Genomic DNA, 24,451 nt, shown 5'->3' on the forward strand with positions numbered 1-24,451 from the left:
TCTGATCCATCTCTTATTTGAATAGGCCTATCTATAGCTAACTATATTTATATATGACCTATATTTATTTCTCCATCTATATGTATGTCTATAAAGAGCTCCCTCTGTACGTATATTCTATATCGTATACTCTATGTCCCACATACTATATCCAATGTCCCATATTCTATATCCTATATCCCACATACTGTATTCATACCATATCTATATATTCCAATCCCATATTCTATATCGTACATAATATACCACTACCCTATATCCCATATCCTATATTCCTTACTATCCTGTGTCTCTTCCTGCATCGTTCTACACGCCCATCAAAATCTTCATATTATATGTGGCTATCTATACAAAACCGTCCCTAATTTATTTTAAATTTTACATCTCTTTCACAAACATTTTCTATTTTCATCTAAGCCCATTATAATTGATCTTGAGTAAGTGCCCATTTAAGTTAGGCAAATCCCAGACACCGATTTATTTGTATTACTTTATTAATAGCTCCCACTCCGTTTAATTGGGATACTTTAAAGGACTATCCCAAAGCACTTAGCTCGAATTGAGTTTTTTACAAATGCCAATAACTCATTAAAAAATTATAAATTGCATTCGATGGGTGTTTACTGTACAAGACTTTTCCATTATGGCCGCGTTTAGCTGCCCGCCGGGCACATTGAAGTTCATTGACATCGCAAAAAGTTTTGCTGGAAAAAACTTGATGGTACCGAAATGAGAATCACAGCGGGGGTGAGGGCCGAAGTTGATGGACAGGCAGGCAGTTGCTCAGTTATTATCGATAGATAGAATAACAACAGCAACAACAACAACAACTTTGCTCATACTTTGCATACTTCATGGCAATTAACAGAGTTTTCATTTCCGGCTTAACACGCAGCCTTCCACCACGCCTCAACGCCTCCCTCTCACTCCCCCCATATACATACAACTACTCCCTTCCCCACTCCCGGGGTGTTAACGTGTAATATGGCTAAATTCTCACGCAAAAACTTTCAGCATTTTGTATGGAATGAATTATTTAACATTGTTTTTGCGGGCCAAGTTTTTCGGAATCGCGTTTAATAAAATATGCCCGAGAATTGACACCCACAACAACAACAACAACAACAAGAACAGCAAACAGCTCGTCAAAGGTTTTCATTGAATACGACGGCACACGCGATGCCCGCTGGCTGCCCGGCGCTGCCCGAGGCTGCGCGGCTCGAAAGCAAACAGAGCAATTAACAACTCAACTTTTATGGGCCACAATTATTTGGTATTTATGGCTAAGCTCTAGCTATGCGCTATCTTTATGGCCCGGCTTAAAATTCAAAGCAGCTGACAACTCAGCTGCCCCGCATTCAATTCCAACAAGCCCCACCCCCACCAAAAAGCACTTCAAGCCCTTGCTAACCCGCTGGATCCACGTGGCGTATGCGCAATTTGCATTATTTCCTTTCTTGTTTTTGTTGTTGTCGTCGTGTCAGCAACTAAAATATTTTTTGCATGAGCGCCAGCGACTGACAGCTGGCAAATTGCAGGCCACTGGCTGCCAATTGGGCGTGGCTGTTGTGGGCGCTTATTCGGTGGCCACACGCAAAACTTCAATTAAAATGCATTTAGTTGTTTTTTTGTTGTTGTGGTTGTTGTCGTTCTTGTTGTGTTTGATTTGTGGCCAGGGGAAATCAAAACAAACGACCCCAATTGAGCGAAATTGGGGCAAAGCACTCCAATAGTCCAAGGATAAATCCCTATCCAAACTAACTACCGACCCTGAACTTGAAAAAAAGCCAAATGAAAATATGTATATATATCTAATTAGGTGGAAGTGGGCTTAAGTAGCTTACAGTTAAGCTAAGAATATATGAGTATATGTGAAATTTAGTGAATTAATAGAGTATTCATATAATAATACTTTAACTCAAAGCCAGTTTAATCAGATCCCGGCTTTAGTCTTTATATTAATTATTTGTCAACTGATAATCTGCTATTCTTTAATATATGTTTACATAACAACCGCAATCTAGATCTTGTAGATCTCGAGATCTACTCAAAAGTTTTTAAAAAATAGATTATTTTAACATAAATATTCACATTAATTTTAAATCTTTTGATTAGATGTTTTAAATTTTTACGCAATAGATTATACAGTATTTGAGATTAAAATATTTATACAATATATTTGCAATTATTCCTCATTTAATTTGAGCTTTGTCACATATGAATACATATTTTGCTTATACAATTCTTGAATATATATTTAAGAGTTACGACACTAACTTTTGAGATCTATGCCAAAATTGATCAAAATATTCAAATCAATTTATTATTACAGCTAGTTGAGTGCTTGAGCAAGAATTATTGCAATTTACATAACGTTACCTTATATTAACGACTTTTATGAGGCCTGGCCCATTTTGGAATGGGACTCTGGCGCAAACCTGTATTTATATACTTATCTAACGAGGTACCCAAGCCCTCTGGATACTAATATTAAATGCGGCAGCTAACTGAGTCATGAACACAGCTAAAATTTAGTCAGGAAAGAGAGCCCAGCTCCGCCTCTCTTCACAGCACTAATGACTTTGTTGATTCTCCACAGTTACTACAAGTAATTACTAAATCAAGCAAATACAATTTTTATTTTTACATATTTTAATTAATTTTTTGTGATTAATATTTGCCTCGAGTCAAATTTTTGCCTTAACTACAATAAAAAGCTCAGTTGTTGCTTCCGATTTTGTCATTTCTAAATGTAGGTAGGCAAAACGAATAAAGATATATATATTTATATATATACATCTAGTAATTGTACTCTTCGAGAGAGAACATGCAAATGAGCTGAGTGACAGCCACATCGCCGCAGACTACGCAGTTTGAACAATTGTCGAGTCTTGCCTGCTAAACGTTCCCCGCGCGCTAATTATTGATGCAGTCTAACAAATTCATTTCGTATTCAGCTGAGCGCTAAATCCATATACATAGTATATATATAGTATCTATGGCAAAAGTAAAAATATATTATCCAACTACAAGGTTAGGCAACAAATACCATATAGCAAATGGCACTTCCAGTAAATTTCTCGAGAATTTCTAACCATGCACAGTGTCTCCCAGAAGTTTAGGGATAACAAGCAAAATGTACAAGTAAATAATGAAAAGAAAAAAATAGATAATATTGATGGATTAGAAAAAAAAGATATATATACTGTATATAATAATTTGTATACAAAAAGTACTATAAAGATTGATTTAAAACATTTTTAACAGCGTATAAGAATTGGATCGACTATAAGTTGCAGTGTACCAAGCATATTTCTGAAGATTAGTTTGAAAGATCAGAATTTTTACTACAATATTTTGGTAAACCTAAGATATTTTAAGGCATTTTGATATCTCATTTCCAGTCCCAATTAAAGTTCGACTTCTTGTCAACGATTTCGCTTTAATTAAAGCTTAATCAAAGCCTAAGTTTTTTTATTCAGCTATAATAAAGCTGACTCGCATAAATAGAGGTACTAGTACTTCCAGCTAAGAATTAGCTTTTTACAAATCATTTAGCGTGCACTGCGAAAATTTCTATCAAGTCATTAGTTTAATTAATTGTTTCCTACAACCTGTTTCGCCCAGAACTGGCAGAGAGGAAATTGTTGTGAGTCCACAGCGCAGTTTGCCAAGTTTTCAGAGCTGTTGTTGAGTTAATTTTTTATGTTAATTCATTTGAAGACGCAGCTGAAACGCTGAAATGCTGAAACGTTGAAAGGTTGAAACGTTGCCTGCCTTCACAATTTCGGCTACAGCTGAAAACTGCAGCTCATCAACTGCCTGTCTTCAGATGTTCCCCGCGAGCAAGAGCAGGACAGTGAGAGGACGTCAGAGGGAGAGACACACTGTCGCCCGCTTTGCACTGGGGCATTAAGAGCCGCCGAGTGGCATGAAATTGAAATTGGTTTGCTTGCAACTGGCAACTGGCAACATGCAGCGCCTCGCTGAGCAGCTACCATTTGCAATTAAATGCATAAAAGTATCTGTCAGATGCAGCCTGTTGATGGCACAATGACAAACAGCAGTTGACAAAAGTTTCCCTCAACTCTATGGGGCAGCATTAAGATAATTAATTCTCGCCGAGGTACCATGTGTAGTGAGTGTCATAGCTATGCATAGGTAAAAGCTCTAAGTTCTACAACATTTTTAAATAGGGTATGCGATTTTCAGCACTATCACAATAACCCTTAACATATATAGAAACTGTATATAATATGTATTACATATGTTAAAGATATATACAGACCACACTCATTATGAAACCTATAAGTTCCTCAGAATTTCGAGAATTATAGAGCTGGTGCTTATAAATTTACTAGACTAGACTGATGGAAAGGTCTGCTAGAAACACTTGGAGATCAAACTACCTCCCTGCCTCTCTGGAAAAATACTCGATTTGTCTCCACGTCTCTCAATGAGCATTTAATTTTATACATTTTTGTCCAGAAAAGTCTACTCTTTGTAGCGTGCCTCAGTTATTGAAATATCTTGAAAATTCACCGTTTATAATAATTATCCAGAGCTATACATAAGATTAACTATTTTTCAAAATATTTTTCATTTGTTTAATTTACTTAAATATCATAAAACCAAGCGGTTCGCCCTCTACAAAAAAAATACTTTTCTGGAGGAATATAAAAACTACAATCCACTTAAGTTTTACTGGCTAAATCTTAACTAAATCAATTAGTTTATAAAACACCATTCAGCTCTTCTTTTGATTACGTTTAGAGCAGTTTCTTTCCCTTGATTTTAACTTCTAATTAAAACAGAAAATTAATGTTTTAAATTCAATTTTCTTTGGTCTTCAACTTGTCTGGGCCACTTTGACGCTGCACCTGCCAGAAACTTTCATGTATTTATATGAAGCTGTTGCTTAAAAAAAAAAAAAAAAAAAAGAAGGGAAATAAAACAAAAAAATATAAATATTTTCTTCTTTATTTTGCTGCAGCTTAAAAGTTAAATGCGAGTGAAGCTGGTAAATAGATTTTAAAATGCACACATATATATATATATATTTGTTGGTATATCGTCAGTGTTGACTCGAATCTCAGTTTTGGCCACTTGAAGTTTTCTGGTCCAGGCGCAAACTTGGCTAATACAAATTGACGTAACTTTTGGCTTGTCAACAGCAAACAGCCAGCCAAAAGTTTTGCAGCGTTTTTTGACAAATGATTTGCCTGACAAGAAATAAACACAAATAAACACACACACACACACACAAAATGGCTAAAAAGCTTGGCCAAAGCTAACTTTGCACTTCAACTTTGCAGCAAAAGTTTCAATGTGTGTGTGTGTGTGTGGGGGCGTCACTTGTAGAAAATTTTACAGGACACTGAGTTATGAACATGACTTGTCAAAAAATACATTAAAAGTGCAAAATAGTGTAAGAAGCAGCAGCAGCAGGAGCAGAAAACAATCATTTAGTAGACCAGCATAAAACTAAGAAAAAGCATAAATCATTGAACTTTTGCTGCTGCTGCTTCTGCTGCTGCTGCTGCTGCTTCCACTTCCACAAAAAATAGAAGTAATCAATCATTTAGCTGTCTTGATTTTAATTTGCGACATGGCCACACAGACACACGCACACACACGCACACACTTGCACGCAGCGCCTATGGCAGTGCGTGCAAAAAGCGTTGCATACCGAACAGGCGCCAGGTGACTGCACGTGCTCAAGGCGTCGGCAAACATGCAGCTGATAAGCCAGGTTCCTGTCTGTGCTTGACTTCACCTCACTATCTCTTAATTTACCTCCCGTTCTATCTCACTCTTTCTCTCTCTATGCTCCGCTGCGCTTTTCATGGCTGCACAGCTTCCTGAGGCCACACCTTACGCTTAAAAAATATAAGAAGTTTTCAGTTTCGACTACGAGATATCCTATACATACCCAATACGGAGTATTGGCATCGGTTTTTGTTTCGCTAAGTCAACAAAAAATTTTAGAAAAACTTGGTAGAGCTTAGGCAATTTTTAACTCAGGATACATTTATTATTAATTTTTGCTTTTTATACAATACAACTAAAATCTCATTTTAACTATATACGATATAACAGAATTTGAAACTTAAGCCGTTTGTGCAAATAGATGTATAGCTGATAAAGCCTGAATCCTTCTATATGTATTAGTTTGATAGCTTTTAATACGATACTAATATGTATATATATAGTATCCAATGAAAACAAAACATATATAAGATATATATAAATATATTATTTTATATATTTATACACATATATATACGATATATATAAATATATTATTTTATATATTTATACACATATTGCTTTCGCCCATGCTCTAACCTATGAGAGCAGCCATAGACAAACAACTTCTCTGTGCTCGAGCCCGACTCTATTAGAGTTCTTAATAAACAGCCGGGGCAGATTGCTGCCTACTTATCGAGGGCATTGTTGTGTGTTCATTTATGAAACTTTAGTCTAGCTGGCTGTTGATATGGCTGGCAACAATGCGAAGCCAGCTTGAATATCAACAGATAAACCCTTTTTAAGTGCGGATCGTCCACAAAAGCAAAAATAAATACAACAAAAAAAAAAAAAAAAAAAAAGAAACAAAATATGGATGCTGGCTAAAGGAAAAACTGGTTGCCGGGGCAACAACTTCCGCCTAACTGCACTTCAGCATGAACATTCGAGCGCCAGACAAACACGGCAACAACATAACAGTACAACAACAGTACAACAACCCTGAATGCCTATACAAGAGCATCAGTCAGAGTTAGTCCCCAAACCCGTCTACCCGCCTACTTCAACTCCAGCCCCTCCCAGTTTCAGCTGCTGAAGGCCTTTTTTTGCACTTGAAAGTCAGTCGTAGGCGGCTGCCTTTTGTCTGCCTGACTTATTGCTGTGTGTGTGTGTGTGTGTGTGTGTGTGCTGCTTAAAGTCATAAACACCCTGTTAGTGGTGTAGCAACTCGACATGCTGAACGTGACATTGATGCCTTCTTTTGTGGCCAACTCCTGCCGGCAGATAGCCGCGTCTGCTGCCACCTAAAACAGTTTCCGTGTCTCAAGCATCATCAGAGTGCTGCCACCGGATGGACTGCCACTGCCTCACATGCGGCACCATGGTGCGACCATGCGCAGCTTCCTGTCGATAACCTTTCACATACGTATGGCCACAAGCCGGCGCCGCTGGATTTATAGCTCAATTGTTTATGAACCCACGTGCCCGCGCTTAATTAGCTAAAAAGAAAACCTTTAAGCTAAAAAGTGTTGGCAAAATGCACCAAAAATTGCGGCTAGGCTAGGCCTGTTAACTTTATCTTTAAATTTTGTATTTGGGGTGTTGCAGATGTAGCAGTGTTGCAAAAGTGTTTAAAGTAAACGCTTATATATCTTAATTTCGATTGAAAATTTCATGAGATCAATTTCACAAAAAAATCTCGCAATAGAAACTAAAAAGTTTAAAAAAATCACCAAAAGATTAAATTAATATAATAAAAAATAAATATAGCATTTTAGCTGTCCTTCAATCTTATCAAAATAATAAAATACAAACAAAATAAACATCATTAAAATTAAGCAATATTTTTAAACATTTTTTATGAAAATTTCTGAGCCTCGGCTGCGAAACTTTGTTTCGTCTCAAAATATTGCTCAGCCCTAACGGAGTGGCTGACAAGCCATTTATAGTGACAATCCTTTGTTATATGCGTAGCTAATGACCAAATCGGACACATGTCAGGCAAGCGCATAGTTCGCAAATTTGTGTCCATTGTCGGACAAGTCAAGAGTCTACGGACTACAGTTATCGATTCAGCCAACTGACATGTGCCCAAGTAAATGGCCCCAGACACGAAACGAGCATTATAAAAGGGTTTATTTGTACTATGTGTGTGTGTGTGTGTTTGTGTGGGTGTATGTGTGCATTGAGTATGCCTTATAGATGACACATCAACTTGAATAATAGCTGGAAGACATAGCAAATTTTAGGCTGATGCCATTAGGCAACATAAATGGCAATAATTTCTGGTAAATACAAATGTCTCTGCGATTAATAAATGAAAGGCATTTGATGCTTTAGGACATCGCAAGACTAATTTCGAAAGACATGAGCCCGTCGTTCATGCGACAACCGAATAAAGCACTTTATTCTGTTGATAATTCAAGTATTTAGACAAATTTTGTGAATTACGAATGACACCTGGAAATCAAAACAGATTTAAGTGCATTAACTTGTTGCGAATCTTAACAACATATTTAATATGCCAAGCAAGGAAGAGATTGCTATACATTTGACAGTATAGCAAAGGCACGAATTGCAGCTGGCAACAGGCAGCAGCTCGCAATGCAATTGCAATTGTCACTTGCTCTAAGAAAATGCATGCACTTCAGCAAATGTATCTGAAATTAAATGTATTTCTATGCAAATGTTTCTCATTGCAAATTCATGTGAAAGCCAAGAGAACTTTATTAACATTCATATTTACTTCAAGTTTACACAAAACCAACAACAATCTTGAAATTCACAGTCACATGTTCCTGCATCTAATCATTCATAACTAAATCCTAGACTTAACATTCATGTTAACATTAACAGGAGTCTCAGTAAACATCACTGTAGGGCAATTTATTTTGAAGCAAATGTTCGCAAATGTTAAATTTAACATAAACGTAATTAAACAAAGCTTACAAACTATAATAGTTTCTGGTCATCTGAACCTTTAAAATACAACCTAACCTGCATGTTAACTCAGCAAAGGTACAAAAATAAACTCATATACAATATATCTGAAAATGCAGGCAATATGAACTTAACACAGCTGTAAAAAGCCCTGATCTAACATGCTTGTTAAGTTTAACATCTACCTGCCCGGTCTACCTGTTCGAGCCCGGTCTACCTGTCATGATAGATGGGCAACAAAAAAAAGTCTGGCTAACATGCATGTTAAATTTCACATGAACGCTAAACAAATGTTGCTCAAAACAGTTGCCATTTTAGCTGCATCTATTGCTGTCACGCCCCCCATTGTCTACACGTCGCGCCCTCTTTGTTGAACGTGTGACAGAGCTTTTCATTTCGGCTTTATTTCGCATAATTTTTGCGCCTTTATGCGAGGAGCCTTTGAAGCGGCATTGAAAGGCAGCCAACCGCGACGCGTTCACATGTCAAATTGCATGTGAAGCTGTGTGAGCAGGTGTGTGTGAGTGTGTATGAGTGAGTGTGAGTTTGTGTGTGGGTGTATAGCTTTCAACATAGCTGCACACTCTTAATTGTTTGTTTGCCTCTGTGTCTGTCACAGCGTCCCACCTCTGTCTCGCTCTACTCCTCTCCCTCTCTCGCGCTCTCTTTCTAATGCCTGCTGTCTCTATTTACGCTTTGCACGTCGCCTTTTGTTTAGTTTTTTACGTCTGGCCAAATTCGAAAGCTCGAAAACTTGAAGCAACAAACAACACAGCCTGAAGGACAACAACTAAATAAGACTCAAGCGCAACAATAGCAATGGACTTGTTTTATTTGTATGCCCTACACTGGCAGGCATAACGTTTCACTGAGCAAGCTTGCCATTAGATGATTTCTCTTCTTATTTTTTTTTTTGTTTCTCTGAAATTTGATTTGCCAACTAGCTGTAGGGAATTCAGGCTTCAGCTTGCTGGCTATGATGCCCTTATTTTTCTTGACTTTATTTTTTAGCGTAGTTTTTTACTCTTTTTTTTTTCGAGGCTCAGACAACTTAATGCTATTTGCTTTACACTACCTCTCTCTCTCTCTACCTCTCTCTCTCTCTCAGTCTGTCACACATTCTCCGTCTCTGTCGCAGTTGTGTGCACCTTAGAGTCCCTTCAGCATCTCAGCTCCACTCCGCCGCTCTCCACCCACAGATCCTTTGTTTGGCTTTCTTAACAACTTAAGCACGCCGTCTATATTGGTTTTCGGGCGCTACTCTTTTAAAAAAAAGATTTCGCTTCCTGCTTCTGCCTTTGCTTTGTGAAAATAATCACGCGCAGCTTAGCGTTTTTTTTTTTTTTTTTGCCAACATTTTTTTTCTTTTTCCCTTGCACGGGTTTTCTTTTGCTTTTTCACACTTGGCTTCTTCCGCCTGGCGCCGGGCAACTTATAGTGCGCCCCTCTATTGTTTTCTTTTAATTTGTAGCTCTGCGCCTTTCCTCAACAAAAAATAGGCAAAAAAACGAAACACAAAAAAAAGGGCGACAGGAAGGGCCAACGACTGTGCGTTCATGTCTAACAGCATATTAAGTAAGTGAACCGGCTCGCGAGTGCTTTAAAGCTGTTGACTAACTAGTTCAAACTGTGAACTCGTTAGAGTTGACTTTGGCAAACGTGAACTCTGAGCATATGATATGAGGTGTGATGTTTAGCCAAGATGAAATATTTAAATTCAATTTGAATTGGCTTGGGGAAAAAGGTTATGGGTATTACTATTATTAATGTAACAGGCAGAGGAATCTACATGAGTAGTAGCTGACTCTAGCCAGCTTAGTTTAGCTACATGTCAGAGCTAAGCTATAGGAAATTTAAAAGGATTTCCTGTTGTTTGTAAATTTGGTGAATGTAGGGGGTATCTACTAGCCAGAGTCTTTTAATCTCAGTTCTTGAATCCTTGGATCTTTATATAAATATGTACAACATGTATATATATATATACTAAATTTATACAAGTTCTTCGGAACTGAAATTGGAATAATCTAAAGTTTATTGAAAATAATTAATAATTATAATTAATTAATATTTGCATTTTTCATATAACATGAACTGGATGAATTTATTTTTAATTTTAGTATAACATAGCCCCGTCAAGAAGTGTTGGGGGAATATATATATAGTGTGCAATAATTGGGCCTCAATATTATAATCAGTTGCCCTCTTCAATGTATCTGGACATGGCCTATCCCGGCCTATCATGTCAACAAAAAGTCAAGTCGTCTAATTGGATTTCCGCAACTATTTTGACCACAGCTCGTGATAGATATTACAGCTATGTGATGAGGATATCTAATTAACTCGCTCTCAGCTGTAGTCGTGTGCCATCAATCAAGGCTGAAACTAATAATAATGCAAATAGTTGGCAATGCTAGGGAGAAGTGCGGTCGAAATGGGCCGTACACCTGGACAGCTGCGACCGAGAAAGAGAGAGGGAGGGAGGGAGGCAGAGAGAGAGCGAGTGAAGCGAAAGAGCAAGTGACCGGAGGTCGGGCAAAAGTGAAATCAATTTACGGCTAACTAAAGGCAAACAAAGCGGCTTCACATGAATGTAAACGACATGGCCAAAACCAATCAGGAGCACTTAAGGTTCACAAAGAGTGAGACAGTGGGTTAGAAAGAAAGAGGGGGGGAAGAGGGGAAAGCGAGAGAGAAAGAGAGACAGAAGAAGATTAAGATAGTGCACAAAGAAAATGTTGAGCCTGAGCTGTCTCTGGCATCTGTCAATGCTATTAACTTTTGTACCCACACACACACACACACACACACACTCGCACACACACCCGACCTCTCTGCTGGTAACTGCACCTCGACGACATTTATCCTTTGGCGCCTGAGTGTATGCAGCACTTTGTTGCTTAATTGATTTTAATGCCACGCGCACGGGGCCTACAATTTGCCAACGTTTGCCCGTGCTCGAGTCTATAAATTGGCTTTTTCCTTTGGCCCAACTATCAACTGCAGCAGCAGCTTCTGCTGCTGCTGTGCCGCTGCTCTGTCGGTCTACTGCTGCTCTGCTCTGCTCTGCTTCACTTTGTCCATTTCCCATTTCCATTTCCGATTTCAATTGCAAAGGAAGCAGCGCAGGCAAAGTGGAGCAAAAAAAGAGAGAAATGCCATTTATTGAATTGTATAAATTTCTCTACATTGACAGCGACTGTTTATTTTACACATACACAAAGAGAGCGCGAGAGAGAGAGAGAGGAAGACATGTGTGTGTGGGTGTGTGTATGTGTAGTTCTCGCTCTTTGTATATGTCTTGTGTTTTGTTAAGCTTTATCGCATTTGCATGGCACAGCCCGTTGGCAGGTCAAGTGTGTTTTGGTCCACCCTCGGGTCACTCATTTGTTCTTTTGATTGGTGGCGAACGCAAAGCGTTTTTGCCTTTGCCCTTTCATGTCTTTCATTCGCTTCTTTGTTGTATTAGTAAAATAAATTACCATTTAGTGCTTTTTGCCACTTACAACACGCCCGCACTCCCCGGCCCTGCGCGGCCCGGCCCGGCCAGTCGTCACACATGGACGAGTGTTGTCCTTTGGCCCTGCCAAATGAAATTATTGCTGCAGCTTTGCATCCTTTTGCTATTGCTCGGATTATAAGCGCACATGGAGCAGTTGCCAGAGCAGGGAGAGTCGGGGGAGGGGGACACTTGCTCTCAATTGCAGCCATAATAAATTGCTCGCAATCGCATTTCCGTTTCTTTATGCGCTTCGATTACGTTTCGCTTGGCTTGTGCCAGCTCTAGCAACTGACAACATGCCCTCGCTCGCACCCGCCCCGCCCGCGCCGCTCTGCCTCGGCTGCCCCTTCCTGATCGTAATTGAATATATAATTTTTTTTAGCTCCTTACACACACATACACACACACACTCACAGCCATACATGCATATTTGTGTGAGTGGCATTTGAATATAAATTGTTTCATCTGCTTGCAAAATATTCATTTCAATTTATTTGACTTTCCTTTTGCGCTCTTCACTTCTCTCTTCTCATGTTTTTTTTTTTCTATTTGCCTTCGTTTCGTGAGCTTTATTTGTTGTTTAATAAATTATTTATATGTACATTTATATATATGTATGTATGTGTGCCTGAGCAGCACTTCCGGCTGCCGCAAAAGTTTCCCATGATTGTCAACCTTGAGGACTCGGCATGTCCTCAAGTCCTTAAAGCAGCTTTTAGCGACTTTTGCATTTGAGTTTCTAAAACACAAATATTTAACTTGATGGAACTTTCTTTTTGAATTTTATCTGACTTCCGCATTTCTTCTAATTTCTCTCTTCTATTTGTTGTTCTATTTTGCAGTGCCAAGCAAACCTCAGAATCTCACCGTTCTAGATGTCTCCGCAAATAGCATCACAATGTCCTGGCATCCGCCGAAGAATCAAAATGGCGCCATCGCCGGCTATCATGTCTTTCACATCCACGACAACCAAACGGGCGTTGAAATTGTCAAGAACTCACGCAACTCGGCCGAAACTCTGATACACTTCGAACTTCAAAATCTGAGTAAGTAAAAACTGCGAGGAAATTAAATCCCAAAGAACTTTTTACTAAGTTATGAATGGAAACTTTGAAAGACTCGACAGACTGAAACGACTCTAAAGAGAAAAGAATAAACTAACTAACTTAAACTATACAATAGATATCGATATATATTAAGGCTTATTGTAGTGCTCCAATCTTCTTATAGCGAGTAAATTGATTGACTATCTCTGACTCTGACTGTCTTGCTGACTCGCTGACAATGTGTCTCACTAATAACTAATCGATTGACTGAGAGAGTAATTAACGAATGACTAGCAGGCTAATTAATAAACTGATAGACTATCACAGAGACTACTGGTGTCTAACTTGCTAATATATGAACTATTGACTGCTCACTGACTTACTTATCAACTAACTGCCTTGAACCCTAAATAAATGATTGATACACTTAAATCTTGAATGAATAGCTGATGAATGGCAGTGACTGATTTGTTGCTTCTTGAATGAAATGACTAATTTATATAATGACAAAGTGATTTATATAATGACTGATTGATTGCATGAATAGCGGGGTGATTGTTTGCTCAATGACTGCTTGATATAATAAAACTGTTGATTGTTGATTGATAAATTTGCTGATTACTAAGTTGATTGATAGACTTGCTCATACTAACTAACAACATTACTGAATGATTGACTGATTCATTGGTTAATTCATTATGCTTAAGACATGACTAAATGATTGACTGATTCATTGATTGATTGATTATGCTAATGACTGATTGATTGACTTGTTCAGACACTAACTAACAACATGACAGAATGATTGACTATGACTCAGACACTAACTGATAGCATGACGAAATGATTGATGAATTGATTGATTGATAAAATGATTGACTGATGCATTGAATGACTTTGCATAATCAATCGTCATATCTACTACCTGATTGACTGACCAATTGATTGACTGATCATTAAAGTGATTGATTGATTGCGCTTAACAATTGTCTAACCACCTATGTCATTTTGTTTTTGACATTCAACATGAGTAATTTTATGATTATACTAAGAATAGCTTTCAGTATTAAGTATTAATGAACTTCTTAAGTATCCTTAGTAATCTTAAGTATAGCTACTTCCGTTGTCTATTTGCTTACGTTTCCTAAAAGCCCCTTCAAATCGCTCTTTAACTTTCGCAACTCTGAAGAGTTGTTTGCTTGAATGTGCTTTGCGTCTGCTCAATATTTTCTCAATTTCGCAACAATTTGTGCGAAAAGGGCACGCTCAAGTGGTTTATTAAAGGCCCCTAAGCTGGCTGTAACCGAACGCTTAGTGCGCGGTACAGTCATGCCCAAAAGGCATGCCCAACACTTAAAACGCCATTTTAATTGCTTTTTATGGCAAACGCAGCGCCCGCCCCCCACAGCTCCTCAGGCAAACTGTCAATGGCAGTCAAGCTGTCAGCAATGTGGCCAGCATTTGCTCCAGCCACGCCCCCACACCCCCTATTTTACCCGCCACCTGTAACGCCGACGCCCAATCCTTTCATTAGCTGTAATTGCAGCTCAAGTCAATTGTTTGCCCCGCTGCTTTGTAATTAAATAGTTTCAAGTGTTTGACGCTGGCCACTTTTTGCTTTGTTGTATTGTTGTTGTTGCTCTTGCTGTTGTTGTTGCTGTTAACAACTTGCGACGCCTGTAATTATGAGCCTCGAACCTGAGTGCGAGACTGTCGCAATTTCAAGCTCAAAAACTTGAGCTAACCAAACAAATTATTTGCGCGACGCGAAATTTGATGGTTGTTTCATTAACGTGAAATGTGCACCCGGCTGCCAGCCTCCTCCTGCCCCTCTTGCATACTTTTAGGCTGTGTGGCAAGCAGCAACACCAGCAGCAACAGCCAGAGCTTGCCACATTATTAGCCAAAGAGCACAAAAACTGTTGCATAGTTGTTGCTTGCATTTATCAGAGTAATGAGAGAGCGCGCAGGAGGCAGGGATGGGGCCTGGGTGCCATGCAATTAACTTGCAACATAAGAACGCGTGCCGCATTCCACGTTGCTCATACGCCATGTGGCATGCACAGCTGTAGCCCAAGCTGGCGGCGCCCACATTGTTTAATTAATTACGCCCGTCAGGTGCGTCAGGTGCGCCAGGAATGCGCTGCACTGGCAAAGTTGCTGCTACTGCTGCTGCTGCTGCTGCTGCTGCTGCTGCTGCTGCGCGCTGCAACCAGCAGCTTTTGCTGCTTGCAACAATTTGCCAAAAGACTTGGCAAATGTGGCACAGCGTGCACAGCTCGCTTTGTCAGCAGATTTGCCAGCCGCACTCGCCTCTGCCTGTGGCATTTAATTATTGCATCAAAATATTTAATATTTTTCACCTGTACGTTCTGCGTATTTAATCAATTATTGTTGCACACCTATTAAGCGTGCAGCCAACACTTTGGCAGCTCCGAGCTGCTTATCATAATCAATATATGTTGCAGTTGCTGCTGTTGTTGCTGTTGTTGCTGTTGTTGCTGTTGTTGTTGTTGCTGTTTCTGCTGTGACATTTTCACATTTTAACTTGAATTTAATTATATCGCAGTTGCCACGGCTGTCATTTGCTGTCACAGCAAACAAGCTGCCGCACTTTGGGGCATGTGGCATAACGCTTTAAAATCATGCTGCAAAGTGAGCTTTAACCATTCCAAAATATTAAATATTATAAACCATTTTTGCACGCATCTCTCGACCAGGCTTATAATAATTACAGTTTTATATACATACATATGTATATACTATATTTATCTGTGTCATATTATTATGATATTATAACGTATTACTCTACCCTGAACCCATTGAGAATGCGAAAACAGAGCATAATAGTCTTATGGAAATGTATGTATGCAGGCAAAGGGAAGCGCGACAGACCCCATAATATATATACAGTATATACATGAACTCGACTGATCAATAAAATCCCCTATTTATTCGACTGGTGCATCACACACATACTCATTAGCTTTCATTAATATTTCTTTAAATTACGGATGACATTACAAATTGTAAAAAAAAAAAAAAAAAAAAAATTGTAAAATATTTCTATAACTGGCCATATAAAGGAACACAATTGAATTGCTTATACAACATAATAATAAAACATCAAAGTCATTGCCAACATATTGTTTTTAATCCTGTCTCTCTCTCTCTCTCTCTCTCTCTCTTTCTCTCCCACTCGTGCAGAACCCTTTACCGACTATCGCGTCATTGTCAAAGCGTTCACCACAAAGAACGAGGGCGAACCCTCCGATCAGATTGCCCAGCGCACGGATGTGGCCGGACCCAGTGCTCCGGCGATTGTAAATCTGACGTGTCATTCGCAGGAGTCGATTACGATACGTTGGAAGCGGCCCTACGAGTTCTACAACACCATCGACTTTTACATCATCAAGACCCGACTCGCCGGCCAGGATACGCATCGTGATATACGCATCAATGCATCTGCCAAGGAGCTAGAAACAGCGGTAAGCATTTCAATGGCGACCCAATGAATCCATGGATGGCCAGCCTTTGTTTTAGCTCTCAAACGAGTCCGTGTCCGATTCCGATTGCGACTCCGATTCCGAGTCACAGCCAGACCGGGGCCAACTAGCTGCCCAGCAATTTGTCATATATATGCCAGGAGGTTTGCCAGCCTTTACTCCGTTCCTGTCCCCACACCTACCTCTCCCCATTTTTGCATTTATTTTTACTGCCTGCCGCCATTTTGTCGGCCATGTTGAAAACGGCATAAAAATGGTCGAGCGAGGGTGGAAACGGGGCTGTGACACACACCTTTCATTGTCTGCAAATTGTTGTTCTCTGAGTTCAGTTTGCCATTTCTGTTTGGTTTTTTTTTTTTTTTTTTTTTCAGTTTAAATTTTAAATTTTACAAAAAAAATAAGGAATGTTGATTGTTGCCAACTTTACGTTGATATTTTGATATTTCTGCGTTTGTTTTTGGTTTTTTTTTTTTTTTCGCTCTTTGATAAACGTTCCACGACAACACAGTAGATAACAGCCAGGCAAAACTAGAAAGAATTTGCCAAAATGCAAAAAAAAAAAGAATACAAAACTAAATAAAAGCCAACCATAATTGCATTTTTATGCTACAAACGGCATAAATAACCCGTGCGATTTCCACTGTCAGAACAATCCACCCTGCGATAAGGCAAACGTTTTAAAGAGTGCAAATGAAAGCATAACTGTATTTAAATCAGAAATGTAACTGAATTTCTATCAAATGTTCAATATTAAACAAGAAAGTAAAGAACTGTAAATATAATGGATGAATCAAACACGATAGGTGGCTATAGAAAACTGAAGATAGACATAGATGTAAATATTTATCATCTGACATGACTTTTAAACAGAAGATATATGATCTAAATGAATTCTTTGACAGCATTATATAATAATTTTAACTTAAGGAATCATAAAAAAAATATAAAAAAAATTTAAAAAAAATTAAAAAAAAAATAAAATAAAAAGCTTTCAGAGCTTAGGACGTTTTAATATTAACAGCTTAGAGGGGCCCTTTGATAGTTATACTTATACAAAAAAAAAAAACTATAAAAATTGGAAAATAATGCACTCAAATTTTAGTTGAACCTCACTTACCTCAAACTATTCGATATCAAAATCTGCTCTGGATGCTATGAAAACTTTTTATGTCTGATGTGATATGAAAATGTATTATCATTTAGGTCATTTTTGTCAGGAGCCCTAAGAAACTTTGGTAACATACTTAAAACCCTTTTAAAACTTCAAGTAATTATTTTGTATATTAATATGACAATAAGTATTTTTATTTTCTAAAACTTGAACAGTGTGAGCTGGTTAATGGGAAAATAAATTACACCAGCTATACACCGAATATAGCACTTTACCTGTTAATTAAATCTGTTATGAAGAGTAAAAATAAACCTAATAAAGTGATTTGAAGCATCAAACTCCAATAGAAATGAGAACTATTAGTAGATCTCGTATATAGTAATAAATTCTAAATAATAAATACCAATAAATACTAGCATTGCTGTAATCTGGCAGCCCTCTACAAATAGATTTATCGATACTCTGCCTCGTGACTGTCATGGGCCATGGCATCACATTGTAATAATAAAATATTCCAAATGTTGCTTATGATTATGAATATAAATATTATATATGATATATATACTATATAGGTAATCATTTCTGCATGCTACATTACCTATCGGAGTGTATGAACCCTACCGACAGACCCTGAAAGGGCCTTTGGCTCTGTGGTCGAATGGCTGCGCATACTATAAATTGTTTGCAAATGTTTATCTGCAGACACATCCGCAGGGTCGAAGGCTATATGGACACTGGTTATAGCTTTGACTTTGGCTTTCTGCAACATAAATTCTTGGGCAAAACAATACCCACACGCGCTCACACACACACACATACAGGTGGCACACGTGTACGTGTTTTTCGTTGAAAATAAATTAAATTTATGGTGTTTTTGGAGGTGGTTTTCCCGGAATTTTACCTTTTGTCTGGGCGTTGGGCCCACAGCCGCACAGCTTTTATTTAGCGCCCCGCATAGAAAACGAAACAAACTAAATAAATAAAAATAAAAACGGCACAAAAAAATAAAAGAAAATAAATAATAATAATAAAAATGAACAACAATAAAATTTTATTATTCTCGCACAAAGTACAAACTTTTTATACTTCATATGCAGCTCGGATTTTTGTTGCCTTATTTAGTTGTCCACTCCCCTTTCTACTCCTCTTTCTGCTGCTATTTCTAATATGAGCTTGTGGTGCTCCGCTTCGCGCTCAAAACTATTTTCGTAATTGAAATATCTTTGGACACCAAAAAAAAACAACAGAAAATATATAAATAAAATAAATATTTTGTAAATATAAATATTTCTTATATAATGGAAATATGAAATGAAGTATTCACTATCGAGAACTACAAGGCAGGGTATTCTTTGAGTACATGCTACCCGGCATTGTCCGGTTGATGACTTTCATTTCATTTTGTCCTGACATCTTGGTATATTTGAATTTTTCCATATATATTCTGTCGCTCTCAGATAATAATAATAATATCATATTTTCTGTCTTCTATTTTATGCAGCTGATTTTGCAAAATCTGACAACGAATTCCTACTACGAGGTCAAAGTGGCAGCAGCCACATTCAGCGTTATAAATCCCAAGAAAATAGTCTTGGGTAAATTTTCGGAATCACGAATTGTAAGTAAGACACCTACACACACCCACACACACACACACACACACACACACACACACACCTGTCAGGCAGTGCATGCTTAAGCCAGGTTTGGCCTGGGGCGTGGCTTGCCATAAACTTGACTATAATATTAGCTCTGATTACACACAAATGCAAGCAAGCTGCTTGTCCGCCTGTCCGCCTGCCTGTCTGACTGTCTCTATGTTCTGTCAGCCAGCAGCACATTTTGTAGCCAAAAACTTTATTGCATATTCGCCCGGCTGTGGGCCAAGTCATAAGCCAAAGAGAGCCGTGTGCACAGTTTGTGGCATATCAATTTGCCTTTGAGAATGCCGCGTTGCCACGTTGCCACGCTGCGTATGCGTAATAAGCGCCTTTGCATATTTTATGGCAAATTGTTGTCGAGCATAATGATCCGCGCTGACATTTAAGGCGACAGACACACCTACACAGAAACCTATCACACACGCACACATACACACACACACACTTGCATAAATCATGCTGTGCAGTCGTGACAAAATATGCCAATTTAGCTGACCCCATTGCCCAGTGCTGGGCGGTAGGCGGTGGGCGGTGGTCGGATTGTCACGCCCTCATTAGCTGTGCAGTCTCCGTGCTTGGTTTGCCTTTTCCTTCTTTTTTTGCCGTCTGTTATTTTTTCTTGACTTTCCTTGCGCATTTCCATATAATGCATAGCTGCATGTCAAGTGGCTCCACCTTTTGGCCACATTTACAAGCTGCGCTTCCGCCTCCGCCTCCACTTCTGCTTTTAGCTGCTTCCACTTCCACTTCCAGTTCCAGTTCCACTTCCTCATCCATTTTCATTTTCATTTGCATTTGCAGTTGTGCTTCCGCTTAAACGCACAATCCACACAAATGTTGTTTAAACAAATATTATTTAAAGCGACAAATGGCAGCTGACAAATATTTATATTAGTTTCATGCAAAGAAGCAGCAAGAAAGAAGCAGGAGAAACATCAAAAGTTTAGGTGACTGAGATCCTTTCAGATCCTGGGACTGTATCAGACTGGCTAGAAATAATTAAAGCATTATTTCTACAATATATCATAACACTGCACAACAAAGCTGTGGCTTGTGTCGAGTGACAACATCCTGATAGAATTTTCTGCTTTAAGCTTTAAGAACATATTTATACGAGTTCAGTATTTAGGAGGACAAAAAATCTACAAATTGATATGGAATATATAGTTTATGCCATATTGTTTATTCTAAATTATTTTACTTAAAAACATAAGTTAAAACTAACTTTGTAAGAGCATTAAATTACAAGATCTTCATATTCAGCATCCTTTCCTTTGCAAATAATATCAAATGACCTGCAGAAATTTTGCTTTTGTCAGACTGTGTAATAGGGTAGCAAATAATATTAAATATCTAAGAATGACATTGGAAAGACTTTAAATATTTTATGTATGTATGCATATGTATATCCCATATCATACATCACATACATATCTTATTCAGAACTCAACTATGATCGATTTTTCTTCGCACAGCTTCAGGCAACCCCAAGAAACCCTTTAAGATTGAGCAATTTCTTAAGAACTACAAACAGAGTCTGACCTAAAAGCTAATGCCTGTGGCAGACATTTCTTAAGAGCGTTGCCTATTTCCTTTGGCCAGTTTGTTGCTTAAGGCTTAAAACAACAAAAAGAAGGGGCATAAGCCAAGCGACATTATGAATAAAAAAAAAAAGCAATACAAAAGCTTAGCACACGCCCAGGCGCCGCAGTTAAACACATATTTGCATAACACACACACCCATACACACACACACACACACACACTCACACTGAGGGCACGCCTTTGAGCCGTGTCAGCTGCAGGCCCAATACATAAATCTTAACTTCCCCTTAAGAACAACATCCCCCACCCCTTGCGCTGGGCTGAAGCAACCCTAACTTGACTCTTTGCTCTTCACTTTCAGATACAATTGCAGCCGAACTGCGAGAAGCTGCAGCCACTGTTGAGGCAATCGCACAACGACTACAACTTGGCCGTCCTGGTGGGCATCATTTTCAGCTGCTTCGGCATCGTTCTGATTGTCATGGCCTTCTTCCTGTGGAGGTAAGTGGCGCTCCATGTTTACACGCGGCACAACTTCGAGCCAACTCGAAATGCTAGGCAAAACAAGTGCAGCTGCATGAGGCCGCGGCGCGTGCTGTCTCCCTTAAATAGCTATAATATATATATAAAAGACGACAGAGCATTGCAGGCGGGCATGCACGACTAGACCATACTCTGTGAATATATAAATCAGATGGGTTTAGTCTTATATTCCAGCTGTGATTCGTAGACTAAAAGTCTAATCAGCAGATTGCCAAAACTTGACTCGACTCTAATTGTCAAATATAGATATAAATTTAGATATAGACAACTAAAAAAAAAAAAAACGGCAGAATATGCCCGCTTGGGGCTTAACTGACTAGTGTATCATAAATAGAGCACATGCCTAGTGCTCAGTTGTTAAGTGTTCTCGGCTGTCTCGGCGCACAGGCGGCACACGCCCTAATAATTATGTTTTTGAGCTCAATAACTTAATATGCTTCTACTTTTAGATGATTTCAGAACATATTTTTAATCTCAAAGTGCCCTATATCATAATTTCAATATAAACTTATTATAGAAACTTAATTTGCTTCTGCTATTTGGATAATTCCAGGCAATATTTATAATCAGAACGCTCAATAATCATACTTTCGATATTTATGTATTATATCTTTAGTCTATACACTATCTTTAATTAATGCTAGAATCAACTTAGACTTGCCATTTCCCTCATCTCATTAGCTGCGGCCAACTTAATATGTACGCCAAACTGTGCAGTGCTGCCAGACATCTTCAATAGTTAATCTCAAAAAAATTAAGCTCAGTTAGCGGCTATGATTAAATCTAGTTACCTACTTTCAATGAGATTTTAGCTCGAGCAGCGAAAGTAAAGACAAATTTACTTTGAAATTCTGAAAAATTAAATTTTTTGATGCTGGCCCACACATGCATAAAAATGACATCAGAGCGACGTCCAGCTGAAATTCACGTTTCACTTGCACATCCTTTGAAAGCTAACCCAATCCAAGTGAATGGGAAAGCAAACAGCAAAGAGGAAATGCCCAGAAACCAATTCCAAGTGGTCATTGACCGGGGGTTAGGGGGGCACAAGAATGCCCGCATATTCATTAGAAATGTTAATTAAAATTCGAAACACAAAAACATAAGCCCAACCTGGAACGCCCACGATGCAGCAGGGAATCGAATGGAATGGAATGAACGGGAATGGGATGGAATAGAACGAAAGACAAGCAAAAAGTTTCAAGTTACTTAAAGTCTTTATTAAATATGAGAGTGGTTAACCCGTCCGTTGGCAGCGTTACACAATTTCGCACAAAGCCAAGGCCCCCGGGCAGCTGTATAACTGTATAACGGCATAATGGTATTGCCATACTCTCCTGACACACGCACGCACACACTCACACTTTCACACACACACACACATACACACACACTTTCACACACACACCCACGTCTCCCTCTGCTAAACGCCATAAAGAAAATGCGAAACATTTTTAACTTCAATGAAACATTTTTACTTCTTCTTTTCTTTCTACGATTTTTTCTTTATTTTTCTTTATTTTATTTTTTTTTTTTTTTTTTTTTTTTTTTTTTTTCTCTATGCCATTTTTCATGCTCCCGCGAATATGTCAAATAAAAGTTGCCGCACGCTTTTCCCAACCTCGGCCACAATCCCTCTGCCCCTTCTCGGGTTCCCTACACCTCACCCCCACTCACCTACCCCCAGTCAGCCCCAACCACTTGCGTTTTCTAACAAATTAATGCCATTTTATTTATTTTTTACAAATACTCTGGAAAAGTTAAGGACGCAATAAATAGAAAGGATTGCTGAAAAGGGCTTAAAGGGCTGGCCGTAAAGGCAGCAACCATTTTTAAGGCAGCCTTCGCGTTTTAGAGCGGAAAAAAATATATTTTATTTAACAAACAAAACAAAACAAATTTCCACAATTTCCCTTTCAGTGCGAGCAAACAAAGAGAAGGGAAAACGGTGAAGTAAATAGGCATTAGGGAAAAAAGGTTTACCTTCGGGTAGTGCGAATAATATAGGTAATTTAGTGGTATCTGCGCTAAGTAGTTACTTATAAGATCCAAGCGGAGTTAGAAACTCAAATATCAACTTTATAACATCAATTAAGAGTCTTAGTCTATATACCCATTGTAATTCAAATAAATTTTTAATATTATATCATTATTTTTATTATTATATACTTCCGTTTTAATATTCAGTATTTCATATGCTATATATAATAATATGATATAATAATCATTCCAACTTTCAATGGCAATCCTTCCCATTTTGACCCCCTCTCACATATTCCAATTACCTCTTGAACTTTAATATTTTTGCTTGAGCTCAACTCAATTGCCTGTAGGAAATACTTTCTTCTTCGATTGAAATCCCAACTTGGGCTAGCGCAACTTTTTTTTGCTGATGCCACGGAAAAATCAACAACAACAAAAGCATAAAAATACTCAAGAAATTTGTATTGGAACAATTTGTTGGTTACAATACAAAAATATGTCAACGATAACAACAATTTTTATTTACATTTTGACGCCGCATATAAAAGCGAAAGAAAAAACAAAAAACAGAGAAGCAACAAAAATGAGAAAACTTTTGTGCCACAATTACATACATGTATGCATATAGCTGTCTCTCTCTCTCCCTCGTGCTGCCTTCCCCTTTCACTCCCTCCCACTCAAAACTCTCTCTGTCTCTTTCTCTTTGTTGTTAGTAGTTTCATATTTTATGCAGTTTGGCAACATTGTTTTGCGGCAAGAACTTTATTTGCCCCGTGCCCGTGCCCGCGCCCCATGTGTGCGACGAGGTCAGGCGTCGAGTTTTTCCGCCAACTTTTGCCTTTGGGCAACCCCCAAAAATACGGCGGAAA

At 38.5% G+C, this 24,451-nt stretch overlaps 1 protein-coding gene across 5 annotated transcripts in view; it reads left to right on the forward strand.

The window, feature by feature from the left end:
* Positions 1 to 24,451, forward strand: part of LOC6574734 (tyrosine-protein phosphatase 99A) — a 130,074-nt gene that overhangs the window by 98,047 nt on the left and 7,576 nt on the right. For all 5 annotated transcript variants that reach the window (XM_044008116.1, XM_044008117.1, XM_044008118.1 and 2 more), the window contains 4 exons: positions 13,030 to 13,233; positions 16,441 to 16,721; positions 19,352 to 19,468; positions 21,418 to 21,557. In XM_044008116.1, the coding sequence (XP_043864051.1) occupies positions 13,030 to 13,233; positions 16,441 to 16,721; positions 19,352 to 19,468; positions 21,418 to 21,557 (742 nt within the window). The remainder of the gene's footprint in view (positions 1 to 13,029; positions 13,234 to 16,440; positions 16,722 to 19,351; positions 19,469 to 21,417; positions 21,558 to 24,451) is intronic.

The sequence above is a fragment of the Drosophila mojavensis genome, unplaced genomic scaffold (genome assembly GCF_018153725.1).
Source record: "Drosophila mojavensis isolate 15081-1352.22 unplaced genomic scaffold, ASM1815372v1 contig_231, whole genome shotgun sequence".
Taxonomy (NCBI): Eukaryota; Metazoa; Arthropoda; class Insecta; order Diptera; family Drosophilidae; genus Drosophila; species Drosophila mojavensis.